Below are 19,439 nucleotides of genomic sequence, written 5' to 3'. Positions count from 1 at the left end.
GTATAAAACACGTAACTAACATATAGCACAGGAAACTCTACTCAGTGCTCTGTGGTGACCTAAATGGGAAGAAAATTTAAAAATGAGGTGATATGTGTATACATATAGCTGGTTCACTTTGCTGTACAGCAGAAACTAACATTTTAAAGCATTTATACTCCAATAAAATTTTTAAAAATAAAAAAATTTTTAGATTTTTGCATAGCAAAGGAAGCCATTAACAAAACAAACAGACAACCTACAGGCTGGCAGAAAATATCTGCAAATGATGCGACCAGCAAGGGATTAATTTCCAAAACAAACAGCTAATATAGCTTAATATGAAAAAAAAATAAAAACCCATTGAAAAAATGGGCATAAGACCTAAGTAGACATTTCTCCAAAGAAAACATACAGATGGCCAACAGGCACACGAAAAGGTAGATGCTCAAGGTTGCTCATGGAAATGGAAATCAAACCTACAAAGAGGTATCACCTCAGACCAGTCAGAATGACCATCACCAAAAAGTCTACAAATAGTGAATAATAAATGCTGACGAGAGTAGGAGAAAAAGGACCCTCCTGCACTGTTAGCAGTAATGGAATTGGTACAACCCCTACGAAAAACAGTATGAAGTCTCCTTAAACTAAAAATAGTTACTATAATATCCAGACCCACTCCTGGACATATATCTGGAAAAGACAAACTCTAATTTGAAAAATATGCATATACCTCAGTGTTCATAGCAACACTGTTTACAGGATCCAAGACATGTAGGCAACCCAAATGTCCACTGACAGATGAATGGGTAAAGAAAATGTGGCAAATATATATACAAAGACTGTTACTCAGCCATAGAAAGGAATAAAATAATTGTATCTGCAGCAACATGGATTGACAGATTATCATGTTAACTGAAGTAAGTTAGACAAAGACAAATATCATGATATCACTTATTTGTGGAATATTAAAAAAAAATACAAATGAACTTATTTACAAAACAGAAATAGACTCACAGACACAGAAAACAAACTTATGGTTACCACAGGGGACAGTGGGGAGTGGGAGGAGATAAATTAGGAGTTTGGGATTAGCATATGCACACTGCTATGTATAAAATAGGTAAACACCAAGAGCCTGCTGTATAGCACAGGGAACTACGTTTAATGTCTCATCATAACGTGTAATGGAAAAGAATCTGAAAAAGTATATATATTGTGTATATATATAACATATATTAAGAATATATGGGCTTCCTTGGCAGCTCAGCTGGTGAAGAATCCATCTGTGATGCACGAGACCACGGTTCAATTCCTGGGTGGGAAGATCCCCCAGAGGAGGGCATGGTAATCCACTCCAGTATTCTTGCTAGAGAATCCCCATGGACAGAGGAGCCTGGTGGGCTGCAGTCCTTGGGGTCACAGAGTTGGACACGACTGAGCAACTAAGCACAGCGCATGTTAAGAATGTGTATGTATAAATGAAACATTTTGCTGAATCACTAATCCAACATTGAAAATTAACTATACTTCAATAAAATAATCTAAAAAGAAAATACAATACTGTAAATAGATAGGCTCCCAACTCCCAAACACCAAAATATATTAGCAAATAATAAGAGACATTAAGGGAGAAACAGACAACAATACAGTAACTGGAGGGGACTTCAATACCTCTCTATCACCAATGGATAGATCCACACAGAAAATTAAAAGGAAATGTTGGAATTGAACCACGTTAGAACAAACTGACTTAACAGATATACAGAACATTCTATCCAACAGCAACAGAATACACATTCTTCTCAAGTGCACATGGAACATCATCTAGGATAGATCACAAGATAGATATGTTAGCAGATTTAGGACAGATCTTCCAGCTATTTTTTCTGAACACAATAAAATGAAACAAGAAAATAAGAGAAAAGCGAGAATATCTACACATATGTGGAAACTAAAAACACACTTCTAAACAACCCCTGGGTCAAAGAAGAAACCAAACTGGAAATGAAAAATTATTTCAGTGCAAATGAAAATGCAACATACCGAATATCGTAGGATGCAGCGAAAGCAGTTCTCAGAGGAAAGCTTACAGCAACAATTTGTATAATAAGAGATTAAAATAAATAAACCTAACCTTACACCTCAAAAACTAGAAAAAGAAAATATTAAGTCCAAAAATTAACAGAAGGAAGAAATTAATAAAAATCAGAAAAGATATTAATGAAATATAGATCAGAAAGGATCAATAAAAGTAACTGTTTTTTTAAAAAAGATAAAACTGACCATCCTTTAGCTAAGCTAACTAAGGGAAAAATAGGGAAGACTAAAATAAAATGAGACATGAATGAGTTATATCTTCAAGATGAATGGTTCTAGAAGGGGCTGGAGTCTATACACGTCACTGGGACTTGTCTTCCATTTCAGAAGCAGCAAGACTTTCACACTCGGTCTAGCAAGGAGTCCACCAGTTCTGAATAACAATGCTAGTAGCAGCTCAGCTTCCCTTTGAATCCCTGAAGATCTTTCTCCATTTGTGGGGATCGACCTGTGAACCCCAGCTGCTTCAAGGAAAGTTGTTTATAATGTTGCTGAATGAGCAAGACAAAACGTACGCTTTTTTTTTTTTTAAAGATAACTGAACCCAAGATGGTAAACCTCAGTAAATGCAGGTTCAGTTCAGTTCAGTTCAGTCGCTCAGTCGTGTCTGACTCTCCGCGACCCCGTGAATCACAGCACGCCAGGCCTCCCTGTCCATCACCAACTCCCGGAGTTCACTCAAACTCATGTCCACAGAGTCGGTGACGCCATCCAGCCATCTCATTCTCTGTCGTCCCTTCTCCTCCCGCCCCCAATCACTCCCAGCATCAGAGTCTTTTCCAGTGCGTCAACTCGTCACATGAGGTGGCCAAAGTATTGCAGTTTCAGCTTTAGCATCAGTCCTTCCAGTGAACACCCAGGATTGATCTCCCTTAAAACCATTCACTGAATTGATTTAAAAAAATTATCTTTGTCAGTACTGAGAGCTAGCAAGAATCTGGAGTAAAAAGAAATCTCATTCGGAACGAGTGGGAGTATGGATTAGTTCAGCCACTTCGGGAAACAATATGACATCATCTAATAAAGCTGATGATGCACATCCCTCACCGGGTACATACACTGGAGAGACTAGGTGTGGACGAGGAGTGGTCCCCAGAATGTTCACAGAGCACCGTTTATAGCAGCGAAACCTCTCTGAGCACCCAAATATTCTTATCAGAAGACTTGATGAACTGGAAATATTCCACAGCAAAACAGTACACAGCTGTGAAAATTAGTGAACTTCGGTTATGCACATCAACATAAGAGTGGTTCATAAACAGAAACTACAATCCAAGCAAGTCAGGAAGACTACACACAGTTTTTGCTATACACACAAAACATGATGAGTACACTGAGACTGTGGAGAACACATTCCTATGTGGTCAAGTATAAAGAACAGCAAGGCGTAGCTAACAGGAAACTCAGAGTGGTTACATTTGGGGGGGTGGAACAAAGGGCATGGGATCAAGAAGGGGGACACAGGAGCCTTTCAATGTTTGAAAATGCTCTCCTTCTAAAGCCCGGTTTCAGGTTACAGGTGATAGTTGCATTCTTGTGCCTTTTAACATATACATATTTGGAATCTGAACTAGTTCATAGTAAAAATGGTACCTGGCTTAGATAAAAGAAATAACAGTAAATGTACTTTTTGTTGACTCTTCCTTTCTTTTTTTTTTTAAGTGGAATAGTCCTGTATAGTGCAAAGATTCAATGGATTAAAGGAAGGCACAAGTAAAACACGGTCCCTGCCCTTCAGGATTCTGCAACCTAGCAGAATCAAAGAGCTTTTATATTTGTTGTATAACTCAGACCCTGAATTCTGCCAGCAGCCCCATGACAGGATCTCTGGAAAAGGCTCTTAGGGAAGGTATTTGCTGAAAGGGCTCATGAAGTCCTTCCCAGGGTGGTCAACCCCAGTCCTCACATAAAATACTTGCCTTGGATGTTGTCCCTGAAGGATGAACGTATCCTGAGAGGAAGGCCATCCCTCCTGAGCTCCGGGAGACTTCAGCTCTTTTATATACATCACTGTTTTAACCTAAGCTACAAACAATAGAAGTCTCCTTGAGGAACAAACCAAAACACTAATTTTTTGGCGGCACTTACCTTTGACACTCAGGGACTGGTAACATCCACATACCTGGAGAGGGACAGTGGGCATATCTTCCCAGGACTGTATCTCCAGGCTTGCCTCCTCTGATCCTCTCCACGTGACCACTGAGGACAGTCATTATAAAACACCAGTGGGATCAGTTCCCTTGTGTTTAAGGTGATAGTATACTATCACTTTAGTATACTCATACCAGATGCCCCTTCAAAAAAACAATCCTAAGTGGGCTTCCCAGGTGTCTCAGCTGGTAGAGAATCCGCCTGCCATGCAGGAGACCCTGGTTCAATTCCTGGGTCAAGAAGAGCTGCTGGAGAAGGGAAAGACTACCCACTCCAGTATTCTTGGGCTTCCCTTGTGGCTCAGCTGGTAAAGAATCCGCCTGAAATGTGGGAGACCTGGGTTTGATCCCTGGGTTGGGAAGATCCCTTGAAGAAGGGAAGGGCTACCCACTCCAGTATTCTGGCCTGGAGAATTCCATGGACTCTATGGTCCATGGGATCGCAAAGAGTCAGTCACGACTGAACAACTTTCACTTCACAGGTGGCTCAGTGGTGAAGAACCTGCCTGCATTGCAGGAGACACAGGAGAGGTGGGTTTGATCCCTGTGTTGGGAAGATCTCCTGGAGGAGGTCATAACAACCCATTCCAGTATTCTTGCCTGGGAAAATCCCAGGGACAGAGAGCCTGCTGGGCTGCAGTCCACAGGGTTGCAGAGTCAGACACGACTTAGCAACTGAGCACACATGCACACACAGTAGCTTAACAAAAGAAGGCTATTCTTGTCTGCCAAAAGCCCAGGGTGAGTCAGGCAACCCTTCTCCACTCCTTCCGTCACCACTGCAATTGATCTTCCGGGCCATCCTGTGCGGAAAGGAAGGAGGCGGCCTGGGCCCTCACCTGCCGCCTCCTCATTCTCACTCACAAGCCGTTGGCCTAAGAGCCTAATTGCAGGGCAAGTGTCAGTGAGTTCTCACTCCCTACCCTGCTTATGAAATGTGTTGTAAACTTTTCTACACAAGCAGAGTACCCCTCATGGTAAAATACCCCTCATGGGGCAAAGTGGACAGTTCACTCCCAGAGAGTCTGAGGGGAAAGCCCAAGAGGGCCCCCAACTAGTGGGCACTTTCTTTAAAGTGTTAAAAACATCATTCAGACTTGCACTCTGTTCCTTGTTCCATCCATGTTTGATGGAACTCTGACTGTTCTCTTCTTACTGTTCAGAAAATACCACCTGACCCCCTGACCAAAGAGAGGACTTTTCCACTGGGTATGGGATTCGGCACATGGGGCTGAGTCATGGGCGGGCAACAGGACCCAGCAGGTGCCACATCCGGGCTATTTCCCTTCTGTCTGGAGTCAAGAACTGTTTTAGGAATCCAAACTCATAAATAAGTATGTGGTTACAAACAGCAAGTTTTCTCTCTGCTCAATGATCTAGTCCAAGATAATTACTGAGAGAGACTGAATTCACCAATGAGGTGGCAGTGTTACATTTTCAAGTTCTGTCTGGAAGACATTCCTATAGGTGGGTGTTATTGCTAAGAGGTTAAATCTCCCCTGTCATGTGGCTGAATGACCTACTTACCATCTCTCATTATTGCAGGGAAATATTTGTTACAAGGGTTTTGGGGGTAAAGATAGATGACCTTTCTAAATATCTCATGTAAAAAGAGAATTTAAAAATTATGGACAGAGCCAAAACCTTTTTTTGTTGTTCCATACCTATAAAAAGGTGCATGTAAGACATCACCGTATGGCCTTTAGCCACAGGTCTCATCCTGTGTGAGAGGAGACACAGAGGGGAGGGTGCAGGCAGGTGGCAAAATGGTAGGCAGCTCTAAGAGCAGGTGTCCACATTTCTTAACCCTCTCTAGAAATCCATTTGAAGTCCCACCCAGTGATAAGATCCACAACTGTCCCCATCCACACTTAAGCCAAGGTAGATATGTAAGCCTCCACAAGTTGGCATCAAACTGCCTCACGGACCAGTTTGGATCTCGCAGCCAGACCCCCAGAACTGGCCGGCAAGCTGAGCCAGCTTGCTCGTCATTTCATTTACCTCTCAATCACACTGTTGTGGTAGGGCTTCCCTGGAAGCTCAGCTGGTAAACAATCCACCTGCAATGCAGGTGACCCCAGTTCGATTCCTGGGTTGGGAAGATCCCCTGGAGAAGGGATAGGCTACCCAACCCAGTATTTTTGGGCTTCCCTGGTGGCTCAGATGGTAAAGAATCCACCTGCAATGTGGAAAACCTGGATTCAATTCAATCCCTGTGTTGGGAAAAGGAAATGGCAACCCACTCCAGTGTTCTTGTCTGGAGAATCCCAGGGACGGGGGAGCCTGGTGGGCTTCCACCTATGGGGTCACACAGAGTCGGACACGACTGAAGTGACTTGGCAGCAGTGTTGGGAAGTTCCCCTGGAGGAGGGCATGGCAGCCCACTCCAGTATTCTGGTCTGGAGAATCTCCATGGACAGAGGAGTCTGGTGGGCTACAGGCCCCAGGGTTGCAAAGAGTCAGATACAACTGAACACAGCACAGCATGCAGTCATACATCTTACATGACTGAAACATTCAGTTCCCAGTGAGCATACTATTTTTTAATATATAAACAGCAATAAACCCAACATCCTCTGTACCTTTAACACCTGTGCTGTCCCCCAGTTACACTTTCTTCCATTTCCCACAAACAGAACCACAGTCCTCAGCCCCAGGCATCTAGCTCAGCAGGTCTAGGGGATGGAGAATGTCCATCTCCAACAAGTTCCTAGGAGATGCTGAGGCTGCTGGCCTGGGGACTATACTTTGAGAACCACTCCCTACAGCACATGCTCAGGAGCAGGTTATTGGGTTGTAGGTATGTACTTGTTCAGATTTTATCAGGAAATGTAAAGCTGTTTTCCAAAGCTATACCAACCTGCACTCATGCCAGCAACGGATAAAAGTGCCTATTGCTGGAAATCCTTGTCAACTCCTGAATATCATCTGATTTTAAAATCTGTGCCTATCTGGGAAGTGTGAAAGGGTTTCTCAGTGTGACAAACCTTTCTCCAGTCTGTAGTTAGTCTCTCATTCTTTATGGTGTTTGTTGAACAGAAGTCCATAATATTACTGTAGCCAAATTTATCAATCTTTCCCTTTATGGAAGAATCTTTTCCTTTTCCTTTAAGACCTCACTACCTGAAAAATTTAAAGCTGCTTTCCCACACAGTAGTCTAAACATTACGTGTTTTCCTTTTATATAAGTCTTTAATCTACCAGAAATTTATTTTTCAGTGTGGAGTGATGTATGGGTCAAATTTCACTTCTTTTCCCTCTTAAGATACAAGGCTAACCTCTTGTCTGAGCACTATTTATTGAATATCTCATCATTTCCCCACTGACCTGCCTTACTATCTCTATCAGAACTTAAGTTTCCTTTTTTTTAATTTTGGTGTCATTTTTTAATTTTTTTTAATTGGAGGTTAATTATTTTACAATATTATATTGGTTGGTTTTGCCATACATTGACATAAATCCGCCCCGGGTGTACATGAGTTCCCCCTCCTGAACCCCCCTCCCACCTCCCTCCTCCCCTTATCCTCCCTCCCCGCACACCAACCCCGAGCATCCTGTAACATGCATCGACCCTAAACTGGCGATTCGTTTCACATATGATAATATACATGTTTCAATGCCATTCTCCCAAATCATCCCACCCTCACCCTCTCCCACAGAGTCCCAAAGACTGTTCTATACATCTGTGTCTCTTTTGCTGTCTCGTATACAGGGTTATCATTTCCATCTTTCTAAATTCCATATATATGCGTTAGTATACTGTATTGGTGTTTTTCTTTCTGGCTTACTTCACTCTGTATAATAGGCTCCAGTTTCATCCACCTCATTAGAACTGATTCAAGTGCATTCTTTTTAATGGCTGAGTAATACTCCAAAATGCTCAACATCCCTCATAATCAGAGAAATGCAAATCAAAGCCACAATGAGATACCATTTCACACCAGTCAGAATGGCTGCTATCCAAAAGTCTATATGCAATAAATGCTGGAGAGGGTGTGGAGAGAAGGGAACCCTCTTACACTGTTGGTGGGAATGCAAACTAGTACAGCCACTATGGAGAACAGTGTGGAGATTCCTTAAAAAACTGGAAATAGAACTTCCATATGATCCAGCAATCGCACTCCTGGGCATACACACCGAGGAAACCAGAATTGAGAGACACGTGTACTCCAATGTTCATCGCAGCACTGTTTATAATAGCCAGGACATGGAAGCAACCTAGATGTCCATCTGCAGACGAATGGATAAGAAAGCTTTGGTACATATAAAACTTAAGTTTCCTTTTATGTCTGGGTCTCTTATCTGTTCTGTTGAACTACTCTGAGTCAATAGTGTTAATTATTGTAACATTATAATGTCTTATTATCTCATAATGCAAGATTTCCAAATTTGAATTTTTAAAAAATTCACATTTTCATAGTATAAATTTAAAAAGACATTGAATATTTATCCAGGATTTCAGTTGCTTATGGTTTCTTTCAGAGTATCTAGGATGCCATTTTTATCTTCCTTAAACTTTAATTGTACTGATTTTGTCATGTGCAATAAAAATATCACTAGATAACCATAACATCTAATAAAGAGGATTCAAATTTGAAAACCTGTTTGCTAAATCAGCTCCATGACTGTTCTGACAAGTTCTTTCCTTAGAGTCGACCCAACATACTTTTTGTCATTTCTCTCCATTAGAAAATGGTGGGGAGGAAAAAAGTTAAGGTGGACAGAAGGGGGATGGAGGATTCATAGTTTTTATCTAACACAGATGTATTAAAAACTTGGCCTAGAAAACTAAAATGGCAAAATATTGCCAGTGGGTGAATTTGGATAAAGGATGTTCCAGATTTCTTTGTACTATCGTTCCAACTCTCTAAGTTTCCAAACAAAAAGTTAAATAAAAACCTTCAGGAATAACTAAAGTCATAAACACGACCACACTGGAATTACGGCCACACCGTCTTCTAAAGGGCTTTTTCCTTTTCACGTCCCTCCTAAGGGATCAGTGACCATGTCACATCCATGAACACTTCTCACCACAGCTGAAGGGACAACTCAAGGCTGGATAGTGACCCACAAATTATGCCCAAATGGGGCTGGGATGAAAAGGTAAAATGGACTGATTAGGTGTTTCTCTATAGAACTGGAAAAGTGAAAGATCGAGCTAGTTATCAACAGAAACTGGTACTGAGAGGTGGTGATGTAGAGGGCAAAGAAGTTGCCGTGCATTGATTCCCAGAGGGATCAGGCTGGGCAAGAAGAGGAGGCTAGCTGGGACTGGGACAGAAAGACAGTTTTCAGAGCCAAGTTGTCTTCATAGTCAAACACTAGGAGGGGAAACTGAATTCCTGCTGCTAAGTTTCTCTAGAGCTGACCCAAATCCCAAAACCCAGGTTCTAGACTCCATGGTCAGGCCTGTGATGGCTCAATTTCATTCCATGTCCTCACTGCTCTCTGGGAATCCTTTGTTTCTTACCACCAAAAGAACCCAACTGCATCCCACTAACCAATGCTTTTTCCCATGAAATTGAAAAATATATGATCCTTAATGATTCTGTAAATATAGAAGCCTGAAGTCACTTATACAGTTCGGCCATTAATGCTGTATTATATTGTGTTTTAACCATATCACTAACCAACTAAAAATTTGAAAACCACTCTTTAAAGCCAGCTGGTCTTAGTCAGCTTGGGCTGCTTTAACAAAATACCGTAAACTGAATGGCCATTCAGCAAAATAAATCGATTTTTCATGGTTCTGGAGGCTGGAAATCTGAGATCATGGTGCCAGCATGTCCAGCCTCTTATGAAGAACTTCTTTTGGATGCCACCTGCTGACTTCCCACTGTGCCCTCATGTGGCAGGAACATTGAGAGAGCTCTCTGGGGTGTTTTCGTAAGAACACTAACCCCATTCATTAAGGTTCCACATCATGACCTAATCACCTTCCAAAGGCCCCACCTCCTAATGCCATCACACTGTGGATTAGGATTTCAACACAGGAATTCTAGGGTAACACAAACATCCAATCACTCTTTTATTTAAATCTCTCAGGCTTCTCTGGTGGTCCAGTGTTAAGAAACTGCCCTGCAATGCAAGGGTTCAATCCCTGGTTTGGGACGATCCAGAATGCCAAGAAGTGGCTAGTCCCGTGTGCCACAACTACTGAGTCTCACACTGTGGAGCCTGCGAGCCCCAACTATGAGCTCTAGAGCCCATGCTTAGCAACAAGAGAAGCTGCTGCAATGAGAAGCCCACACACCTTGAGTAGCCCCCACTAGCTGTAACTAGAGAAAGCCTACACGCAGCAATGAAGACCTAGCACAGCCAAAAATAAATAAAAATCTTAAAATCTCTTCTCTAGCTTTCTTTCTTTCTATGGCCAGTTTTTTCACATGGAACCTATGTGAACACTGAGGGATAGGCTGATGCTGGGTGGTCAACTAGTCACCCACTAACCTTGCTTCTAGGCATGACTCAAACCCATGCATCAGCCAAGTGACCACATGCCATGGCCACCACATGCTGTACCTGAGACATGCACGTGGACTGAACCTCTGGCCTTCCTGTGCATCTGGCCAGGCCCTTCAGCTCTCACAGCCTAGCCATGCTTGCACCCTGCCCATCCTCCCATCACTAAACCTGAGCGGCACATGTGATGGTCACAGATAGACCTAGAATCATCCTCTTGCACAGAGGTATGGGGAGGGCTAGGAGAACACCTGCACCCATGGGCCCAGGTGGATTTCCTCAGGGTAGGAATACCTGGGTACCCTGATTCTCCCACAGGACTCACTGGGTGAACGGTTCCCGTGACAACCCAGGGAGGTCCGTCTCAGACTCCTCCCAGCCGCACCCCTGTGCCTAGAGGTCAGTGGGCTTTCCCCATAGGAGGCTGTGCACCAGCTTTGAGGGTGGTTTTCAACCAGGACACTGTTGTGGAACCTCATAAACAGGAAGGAAACATGTCCAGCTCTCCAATCAGATGGCAAGACCTGAAACTCTCAGGCTCTTTGGACAGGTTTATTTTTAGACTGCAGTTCAGCCGAGCCCATCCTGTTGGGACTGTGCTCGCCCAGCTCACACCCATTTCATGGAAGCTGCTTTCTGGCACCACAGCCAGTTAAGCTACATATGCCTTCCCAGGGCTGCCAGGAAGGAGCCTTTTAAACATTCAAACCGCTTTGGCTTCCCTGATTTGCCCTCCCACTAAGGGGATCCAGCCTGTCACCTGAATGCTGAGGAAGAGGGGCTCACTGCTTGTAGTCGTTTTGTACACTCTCCAACCTTGATAATGAAGAATATCAATTAAAGAGTATTCCTAGGCTCCAGAACCAGCTGAACACGTTAAACCGGTGCAGAGAGGAGCCCCTGCCTCTTGGCTGGGGTAGGATCAGGCAGGCAGGAGGTCCAGCCAGCTTCTGAGGTGCAGGGGTCAGCCCCGGCCAAAGAGAAGATGACCAGGCCTCTCTCCATGCTTCCCTCCCACCATGACGTTATCCCTCCAGTCCCAGAATAGTTGAGAACGTTTGGGAAATTCACACTCTAAAAATATTTCCTTTTTTCATGTAGGCAAGATAACACAGGAGTGACAGTGGGTTACTAAGAATGCTGTTCCCTCATTATGTAACACGGACAAAAATAAAGAGTGTTCTGGGCCAAAAATAGGGCTGAAAAAGAGGAATGGGAATAAATAGCACTGACAAGTCATTATTTACTCAAACTGTCAAAAGGCTGAAGTTAAGAAAAGTTCTGATCCATGTCTCCATCACTGATTAGACAGGTCTGACTGGCCCCTAGAAGCGGCCCAGGTCACCTTCCTGACAAGTGTTTGACACAAGAGAGTCCATGTGCAGTGGAGGCCACTCGCTCAGGTAAAGGAAAAGTCGCAGAGGAGCATGCTCTCCCACCCATCACCAGCCAGCGACGGGACGGGGTGCTCCTGGATGCTGTGAGCACAGGGCATCCCTTAGGAGACGGCAGCCCATCCTGTGTCACCTGACAGGGTGCTGATCGCACTGGGGCGCACAGAGCAGTGCCCTTGCTGGGGGCTGCTGTGCGGGCAGGTGGTTGTGCCAGGCTGGATACAAGGCACAAACACCTCTCCCAAGCGAGCAGCTGGCCCCCTGGGTCAGAGCGAGACATCCAGACCCACCCTGGCTCTCACTGCCCCCGTCCTGGGCTTCTGCCGGTGTTGCTTGCTGAATCTCTCACTCCCTCACCAACATGGTCAAGGCCACCGCCACGTCACACAGGGGTCACTGTGGTGATCACGTTTCTGATGGGTCTGAGTCTAGGCTTGCACCTCTGTCACTCCACTGAAAACTTCCCAGAGCTTCTCTGCTCTCTCTCAATCAGCTCCAAACTCCCCAGTGGGGCCTGTGAGGATCATGAACCAGCCGCCACTTCCCTCTCCACTCTAGCCGCGCAGGCACCAGGACTGGGGGATCTGCAGATGAGCCCAAGGCCTGGAACGTGGCATGACTCTTCCCGACTAGCCCACCCCAGCGATCTGCCTCGACAACTTCTATTTGGCCTTTAAACTTAAGTAACTTTTTCCATGGAGCCTGTGAGCCAAGGAAGGGGAAGGGAATCAAAAGAAAACCACTCACTTGATGAACAGGTAGAGATCTCAGGGTCCCTCTTCTTGTTTTGTCATCTCTATGAACACTGGATGTGTCTCCACTTGTAGCCAACAGCTAAGCAGTCTCTCATCCACAGGTAGGCCACTTAGTACCTAAGCACCCAGCCATGCTGGATGCTTTCCAGACATCATCTTGTTGAATATTTGTAACAATCTGTTGGGTACTTTTGTCCACACTTAAGTGGAGGAGGAAGTTCAGCAGCAGCTCGGGGTCTGTGGCCGACAAGAAGGCAGAGGTTTGGAACCCAACTCTCCGGAGCCAGGCCCCTTTGTCATCAGGTCCCAGGGCTCACCAGCAACTAAGCAGCCCCCATCCATCTGGACGGCTTTTGGGCAATGCTTTCATGGGTGGAACTGTGACCTCAGCCCCCTGTGAAAAAAGATATGCTGAGGTCCTAACTCCAGGACCTCTGACTGTAACCTGCTGCAGAAATCAGGTCACTGCAGAGGTAACTAGTTCAGATGAGGTGTACTGGAGTGGGGCGGGTGGTGTCATAAAAAAAGACACAGACACACGGGGACAGGAGGCATATTCTGCCCTGTGACCACAGAGGCAGAGACTAAAGTGCTGCAGCTGGGAGCTAAGGATCACCAAGGATGCCAGCAACCACCAGAAGCCAGAAAAAGGCAAGGAGCCTCCTCCCCAACAGACTTCGGAGAGCGTGGTCCTGCCAACACTCTAATTTCCACCTTGGGAGCCTCCAGAACCGTGAGACAATAAATTGCTGCCGTTTAATATCATCCAGTCTGCGATACTCTGTTACTGCAGTCTTAGGAAATGAATACAGTGGTGAATTCTTTTTCTCTCCTGGGAAATAGTTTTTATCACAAGCCTGCTATGTACTGCAGATACTAAACTCAGCAGCTTTGAACCCAACTAACAGCATCTCCAGCACGAACCAGCCCAGCCTGCAAACATCTCCCTCACAAGTCACCCCCTTTACCTGTTCTGGAACAAAGATGAAGACAAATCTGCAAAACTTAAAAAGAAAATAAACATTCTATCATGGTTCTGCATGGAATAAAAATTTCAGCTGTTTTTTTCAGCCTGTTAGGGAAGACATGTACTTTTCTTAGAGAGGCTCACTCAGCTGGAAAGTGGGGGAAAGGGCATGCACCTCTGAGTCAGAATCAGGATCTCCGCCAGGAACTGGCGAGGTTGGCCTTGGGGAGGGGCCAAGAGGAGCATGACCCCAGAGAACGAGTCAGAGACTGTGCCAAGTCCTGTCCTCTCTGGGTGGGGACCAATGAGGGGTCTTCTGTCCAACTGCTTACCTGGGCGGATAAGCTCAGCCTGGGAATGGTCCCTGCTGTAGGTGAGCCTTCACTTAGGGAATTTATCAATGACCACCGGTCAGACATCACAAGCTCCCAGGGGAAACACTGCTGGCAAAGAAGTTACGTGAATACGAACTAGCTTTATTTTGCATTTCTTGAGTTAGGCGAGCCCACTTTCGCAGGCTGATGCCAAGCTCCACTTCTCAGAGCTGGAGCAATGTCAGCAGCAGGCCTCTGGCATTCAGGAGCTAATATTCTTCAATGTTCTGGCTTCATGGTGCCCAGTGACAAAGAAACTGAGTTGAGAAGATTCAAACACAACAGTTTTGCCACCAAGAGGCATGTATTCATTCATACATTGCTTGCCAAATGCCCAGTCCTATCCATTACTCTGGGTTTCCCTCGTGGCTCAGATGCTAAAGTGTCTGCCTGTAATGCAGGAGGCCTGGGTTCTATCCCTGGGTTGGGAAGATCCCCTGGAGAAGGAAATGGCAACCCACTCCAGTACTCTTGCCTGGAAAATCCCATGGATGGAGGATACTGGTAGGCTACAGTCCATGGGGTCACAAAGAGTCGGACATGACTGAGCGACTTCATCCATTACTCTGCATGCAGGCAACAAGAGTGGGTCACAGTTGGCTTGTAACAGACTCAGCTGGCTTCAGACTCTTGCCCCGGTCCTCATCCTATCCTCCTGCCTGCCCCCTGCTCTCCAGCTCCCGGCAAGGAATAGGGCACAGCAACCAAAACCCCACCGAGCTTAGGGCAGAAGTGCTAAGTATGCCCACAGTTGGAGGGGACACAAGCATGGCTTCCAGCAGTCACCTCTGTTCTTTCCCAGGAAGAACCGCATTCCCCCTCTGATGCCTCTGTCACTTTGCAACCACAGGTACCCGCCAGTGCTTTGTCTGCGTCTTACTCAATGTCTCAATGGCATCTGACACAGTTCATCAACTACTCCCTTCAAACATTTTTTTTCTTGGCTTCTAGGAAATCACACTTCCAGTTTTCCTTCTACCTCAGTTGATCTTCCTTCTCGGTATCTGGCTGTCCTCCTCCTCTTTCTGATCTCTGGCTCAGTCCCTAGAGCATCTCCTTCTGAAGGGTCTCAATACTGTTCTACAGCTTAAGTACTATTTATGCCCATATTTCCCAATTTACAGCACAAGCCCTATCCTTTTCCTTAAACTCCAATCACTTTGACTGCTGTTCTGTGTTCAGTCGCTAAGTCATGTCTGACTCTTTGTGACCCCATGGACTGCAGCATGCCAGGCTTTTCTGTCCTTCACTATCCTCTGAAGTTTGCTCAAACTCATGTCCATTGAGTCAGCGGTGCCATCCAACCATCTCATCCTGTCACTCCTCCTCCTGTCCTCAATCTCTCTCAGCATCAGGGTCTTTTCCAATGAGTCGGCTCTTCCCACCAGGTGGCCAAAGTATTGAAGTTTCAGTTTCAGCATCAGTCCTTCCAATGAATATTCAGAGTTGATTTTCTTTAGGATTGACTGGTTTGATCTCCTTGCTGTCCAAGGACTCTCAAGAGTCTTCTCCAGCACCACAGTTCGAAAGCATAAATTCTTCAGCACTCAGCCTTCTTTATGGTCCAACTTTCACACCCGTACATGACAAGTGAAAAAACCATAGCTCTGACTATATGAACCTTTGTCAGCAAAGTGATATCTCTGCTTTTCCATATGCTATCTAGGTTTGTCATAGCTTTTCTTACAAGGAGCAAGTGTCTTTTAATTTCGTGGTTGCAGTCACTATCCTTGATTTTGGAGCCCAAGTAAATAAAACCTGCCACTGTTTCCATTGTTTCCCCATCTATTTGCCATGAAGTGATGGGACCGATTGTATTAGTTATCTGTTGCTATGTAACCTATGGCCCCCAAATTGAGAAGCTTAAAACAACAAACATCCTCTCACAGTGTCTGAGGGTTGGCAATCCAGGAGCTGCTTAGCTGGGTACTTCTGGTTCAAGGTCCCTCAAGAGGCTACAGTCTTCTGAAGCTGGGGAGAACCTGCTTCCAAGCATATATGGCCCCTTGCAGAAGCCCTCATTCTTCAGAAATGGGCCTCCCCCTAGGGTTGTTTGTGACATGGAAGTAGACTTCCACCAGAGTAATCCAAGAGAGAAAAGCACTCTGAGATTAATATCTTTCATAACCTAATCTTGGAAATCTTTTTTTTTTTTTTTTGGCACTCAGGATCTCAATTCCTCACCCAGGGATTGAATCCACACCCTATGCAGTAGAAATGTGTCTTAATCACTGGGCTACCAGGGAAGACCCATCTTGGAAGTCACATACCAACACTTTCTCCATGTTCTGCTGGTCACAAAGACCAGTCGTGGTACAATTTTTGGGGGGTGGGAACTCCAGAAGGGTTTGAATCTGGAGAGAAGAAGTGGAGAACAACTGGGACCATCTTAGATGCTGGCTACCACAGGTAACGAATTGGTATCTCAAAATTAACATATCCTAACTCAAAATCTTTTTTTATAGGTTTTTTTTTTTTTTTAACTCCTTTGGCCAGTCCATTCAGCTTGCCAGGATCTTAGTTCCTCAACCAAAGATTGAACCTGTGCCCCCAGCAGTGGAAGCACAGAGTCCTAACCACTGCATCGTCAGGGGATTCCCCTAATTCAAAATCTTTACTCACACCAGCCCCCAAAACTTGCCCATCCCACAGTCATACCCATCTCAGTAAACGACAGCCTCATTCACTCAGCTACTCAGGTCCCAAACTTCCAAGTCATCTGGGATCCTTTCTCATACCCTCAGCAACTCCATAAGCAAATCCTGCGCATTCCACCTTCAAAACACGCATCAGATCTGATCACTTTTTACACCCTCCACTGCCACCACTCTGCTCCAAACCATCAACACTCCCAACCAGCTTCACTGCTTCTACCTCCGCCTCTGCACTGTATTCTCCACAGAGCAGCCAGAGTGAGGTTTCCAAATGCTGTAACATGATACCATGCCTCCCTCCCCCATTCAAAACTCTCCACTGACTTTCCCTCTCCGTCAAGAAAACAGTTCCAACCTCCTGACATTTAGTGGGTATCTATCTGGTCCTTGCACGTTTCTCCAACTGTCTTTCCGTGACTCTCCCTTCCTTCACTTACTATAATCTCTACAAGCACTGCGGCCTTTTTTCAGTGCCTCTGACATACCACGTTCACTCACCCCCTTCTTTTCTATCACCTGTCCGAGATCATCTCCCAGACATCCACAAGGCCAGTTCCCTCACTTCATTCAGGTCTCTGCTGTCACTGCCTCACAGGCCTTCCCTTACCACCCGTCTAGAAAGTATTCTCCCCTCACTTAGATAATCTGATTATACTTATCCCTCACTGTAAATATGAAGGCCTTGTACCTGTCCTGTTCACTGCTATATCCCTTGCCCAGAACGGTACCTGGCACATAGTTGGCATTCAGTAAACATGTGCTGTCACTTGGACTGCAAGATCAAACCAGTCAATCCTAAAGGAAATCAACCCTGAATACTCATTGGAAGGACTGATGCTGAAGCGCCAATAATTTGGCCACCTGATGCAAAGAGCTGACTTCATTAGCAAAGACCCTGATGCTGGGAAAGACTCAAGGCAGGAGAAAATGGTAGCAGAGGATGACATGGTTAGATGGCATCACTGACTCAATGGACATGAAACTGAGAAAACTCTGGGAGAGAGTGACTGACAGAGGAGACTGGCATGCTGCAGTCCATGAGGCCACAGTCAGATACAACTTTATGACTGAACAAAAACAAAATAAGACATGTGCTAGTGAATGGAATATAAAAATAAATGCTAACAGGGTTTTAAAAATCCCATCCTGAGGAAAAATCTGGATTATTATGGTGGTATAGGAACATACTGCCTTTTTATACAGTTCATGGGGTTCTCACACCAAGTATACTGGAGTGGCTTACTATTTCCCTCTTCCAGTGGATCATATCACATGCCTGGTGAGCTGCCGTCCATGGGGTCCCAAAGAGTCAGACACAACTTGGCAACTAAACAATAATAACAAAGCAACATATAGGTGGCAAGACCCATGAGAGGATACTTCCTGTTGATTCCATGAGCAGTTACATGGAAACACAAAGCACAAAGGAGGGGAGAAAAGAAACACTGATGATGTAATCACTACTTTCCAATTTAGTAGCAGACCTAGGACATGTAAATACTTCTTGGCCTCTCCAATCCATTTAGTGTGGTCTAAAACTCACTCATTTCCTCCCTCAAACTCTTCAGCAACTCACCAATGCCCTGAAGTCAATGGCCTGAACTTCTTACTGTGTTTTACCCAGAATTCCATCTAGCCTCAGTGACCTTACCATCTTCATATCTTGCCTCTTTCTACTCCGGGTATCACACCCAACCAAATTGAAATGCTGGGTATTCTCCAAAGATACATTTTCTTCTGCTTCTGAGTTTTCTGCCCATTCTGTTTTCTCTACCTGTAACACTCTTCCTATGCCCTCCTCCTGTATCAGCTAATTTTTGCTGCATAACAAACCCTGTATGCTTGCTAACACTCCGATGACCAAAGAAAGACATGGCTAAGTCCAGAACAAAGAGCTGGAAAAATAAACTCCACATCCTGGGAGCTGCTACACAATCATTAGGGGCAAACATACCAGGATGGTGAAAATATTGTAGTTCTTCTTTGCAATTTATCATACTTTGCCATCTTAGCTCCTACTCACCATCTTTTTTATTTTTTGCCACTTGTGGGAACTTAGTTCCTGATTAGGGATCAAACCCAGGCCCCCAGAGTGAAGTGTGGGGTCCTAACCATCAGACCACCAGGGAATTCCCCAGCTCCTATTCATCTCTGCTCTCAATCTAGAAATCATCTCTAAGAAGATTTTCCTGATCCCTACAGTCTGCCTGAAAACTCTGTCCCATAACCCCCTATATTCACTATTACTGCATGTATTACCTCCATTAACAACAAATGAATGAATTACTATGACAAACCCTGACCTCATTTCACACCACTGAGTTGACCACACTCTCCATTTTTGGCAATGTAACCACAGCCTTCCCTACCTGACGAAGGGACTATGTTTGGTTTCTGTTTTATCTTCATTGCCTAGTACAGTATCTGATATGAAGTAGGTACTTAAAAATATTTTAAAATAAACAAACATATAAATACAATAAAAGTAAAATGGAATAACTGCCATTAAAAAAAGGCACAATGTGTTCTTGAGATCTTTGTCAAGACTCAGCAGGCTGCAATTATTTAGGAAAATCTGAGACCAGCATAAAACTAACTAAGAAC

At 44.7% G+C, this 19,439-nt stretch overlaps 1 protein-coding gene across 1 annotated transcript in view; it reads left to right on the top strand.

Moving 5' to 3' along the window:
• Positions 1 to 7,343, top strand: part of ZRANB3 (zinc finger RANBP2-type containing 3) — a 302,617-nt gene extending 295,274 nt beyond the window's left edge. The window contains exon 22 of the mRNA XM_088829053.1: positions 1,245 to 7,343. Coding sequence (XP_088685179.1) covers positions 1,245 to 1,256 — 12 coding nt within the window. The 3' untranslated portion in view covers positions 1,257 to 7,343. The remainder of the gene's footprint in view (positions 1 to 1,244) is intronic.
• The last annotated feature ends 12,096 nt before the right edge of the window (positions 7,344 to 19,439 follow it).

The sequence above is a fragment of the Moschus berezovskii genome, chromosome 2 (genome assembly GCF_049115385.1).
Source record: "Moschus berezovskii isolate FMDL1 chromosome 2, NW_MosBer_1.0, whole genome shotgun sequence".
Taxonomy (NCBI): domain Eukaryota; kingdom Metazoa; phylum Chordata; class Mammalia; order Artiodactyla; family Moschidae; genus Moschus; species Moschus berezovskii.
Note: the sequence above shows the minus strand (reverse complement) of the source record. Positions and strands in the feature narration are given on the sequence as shown.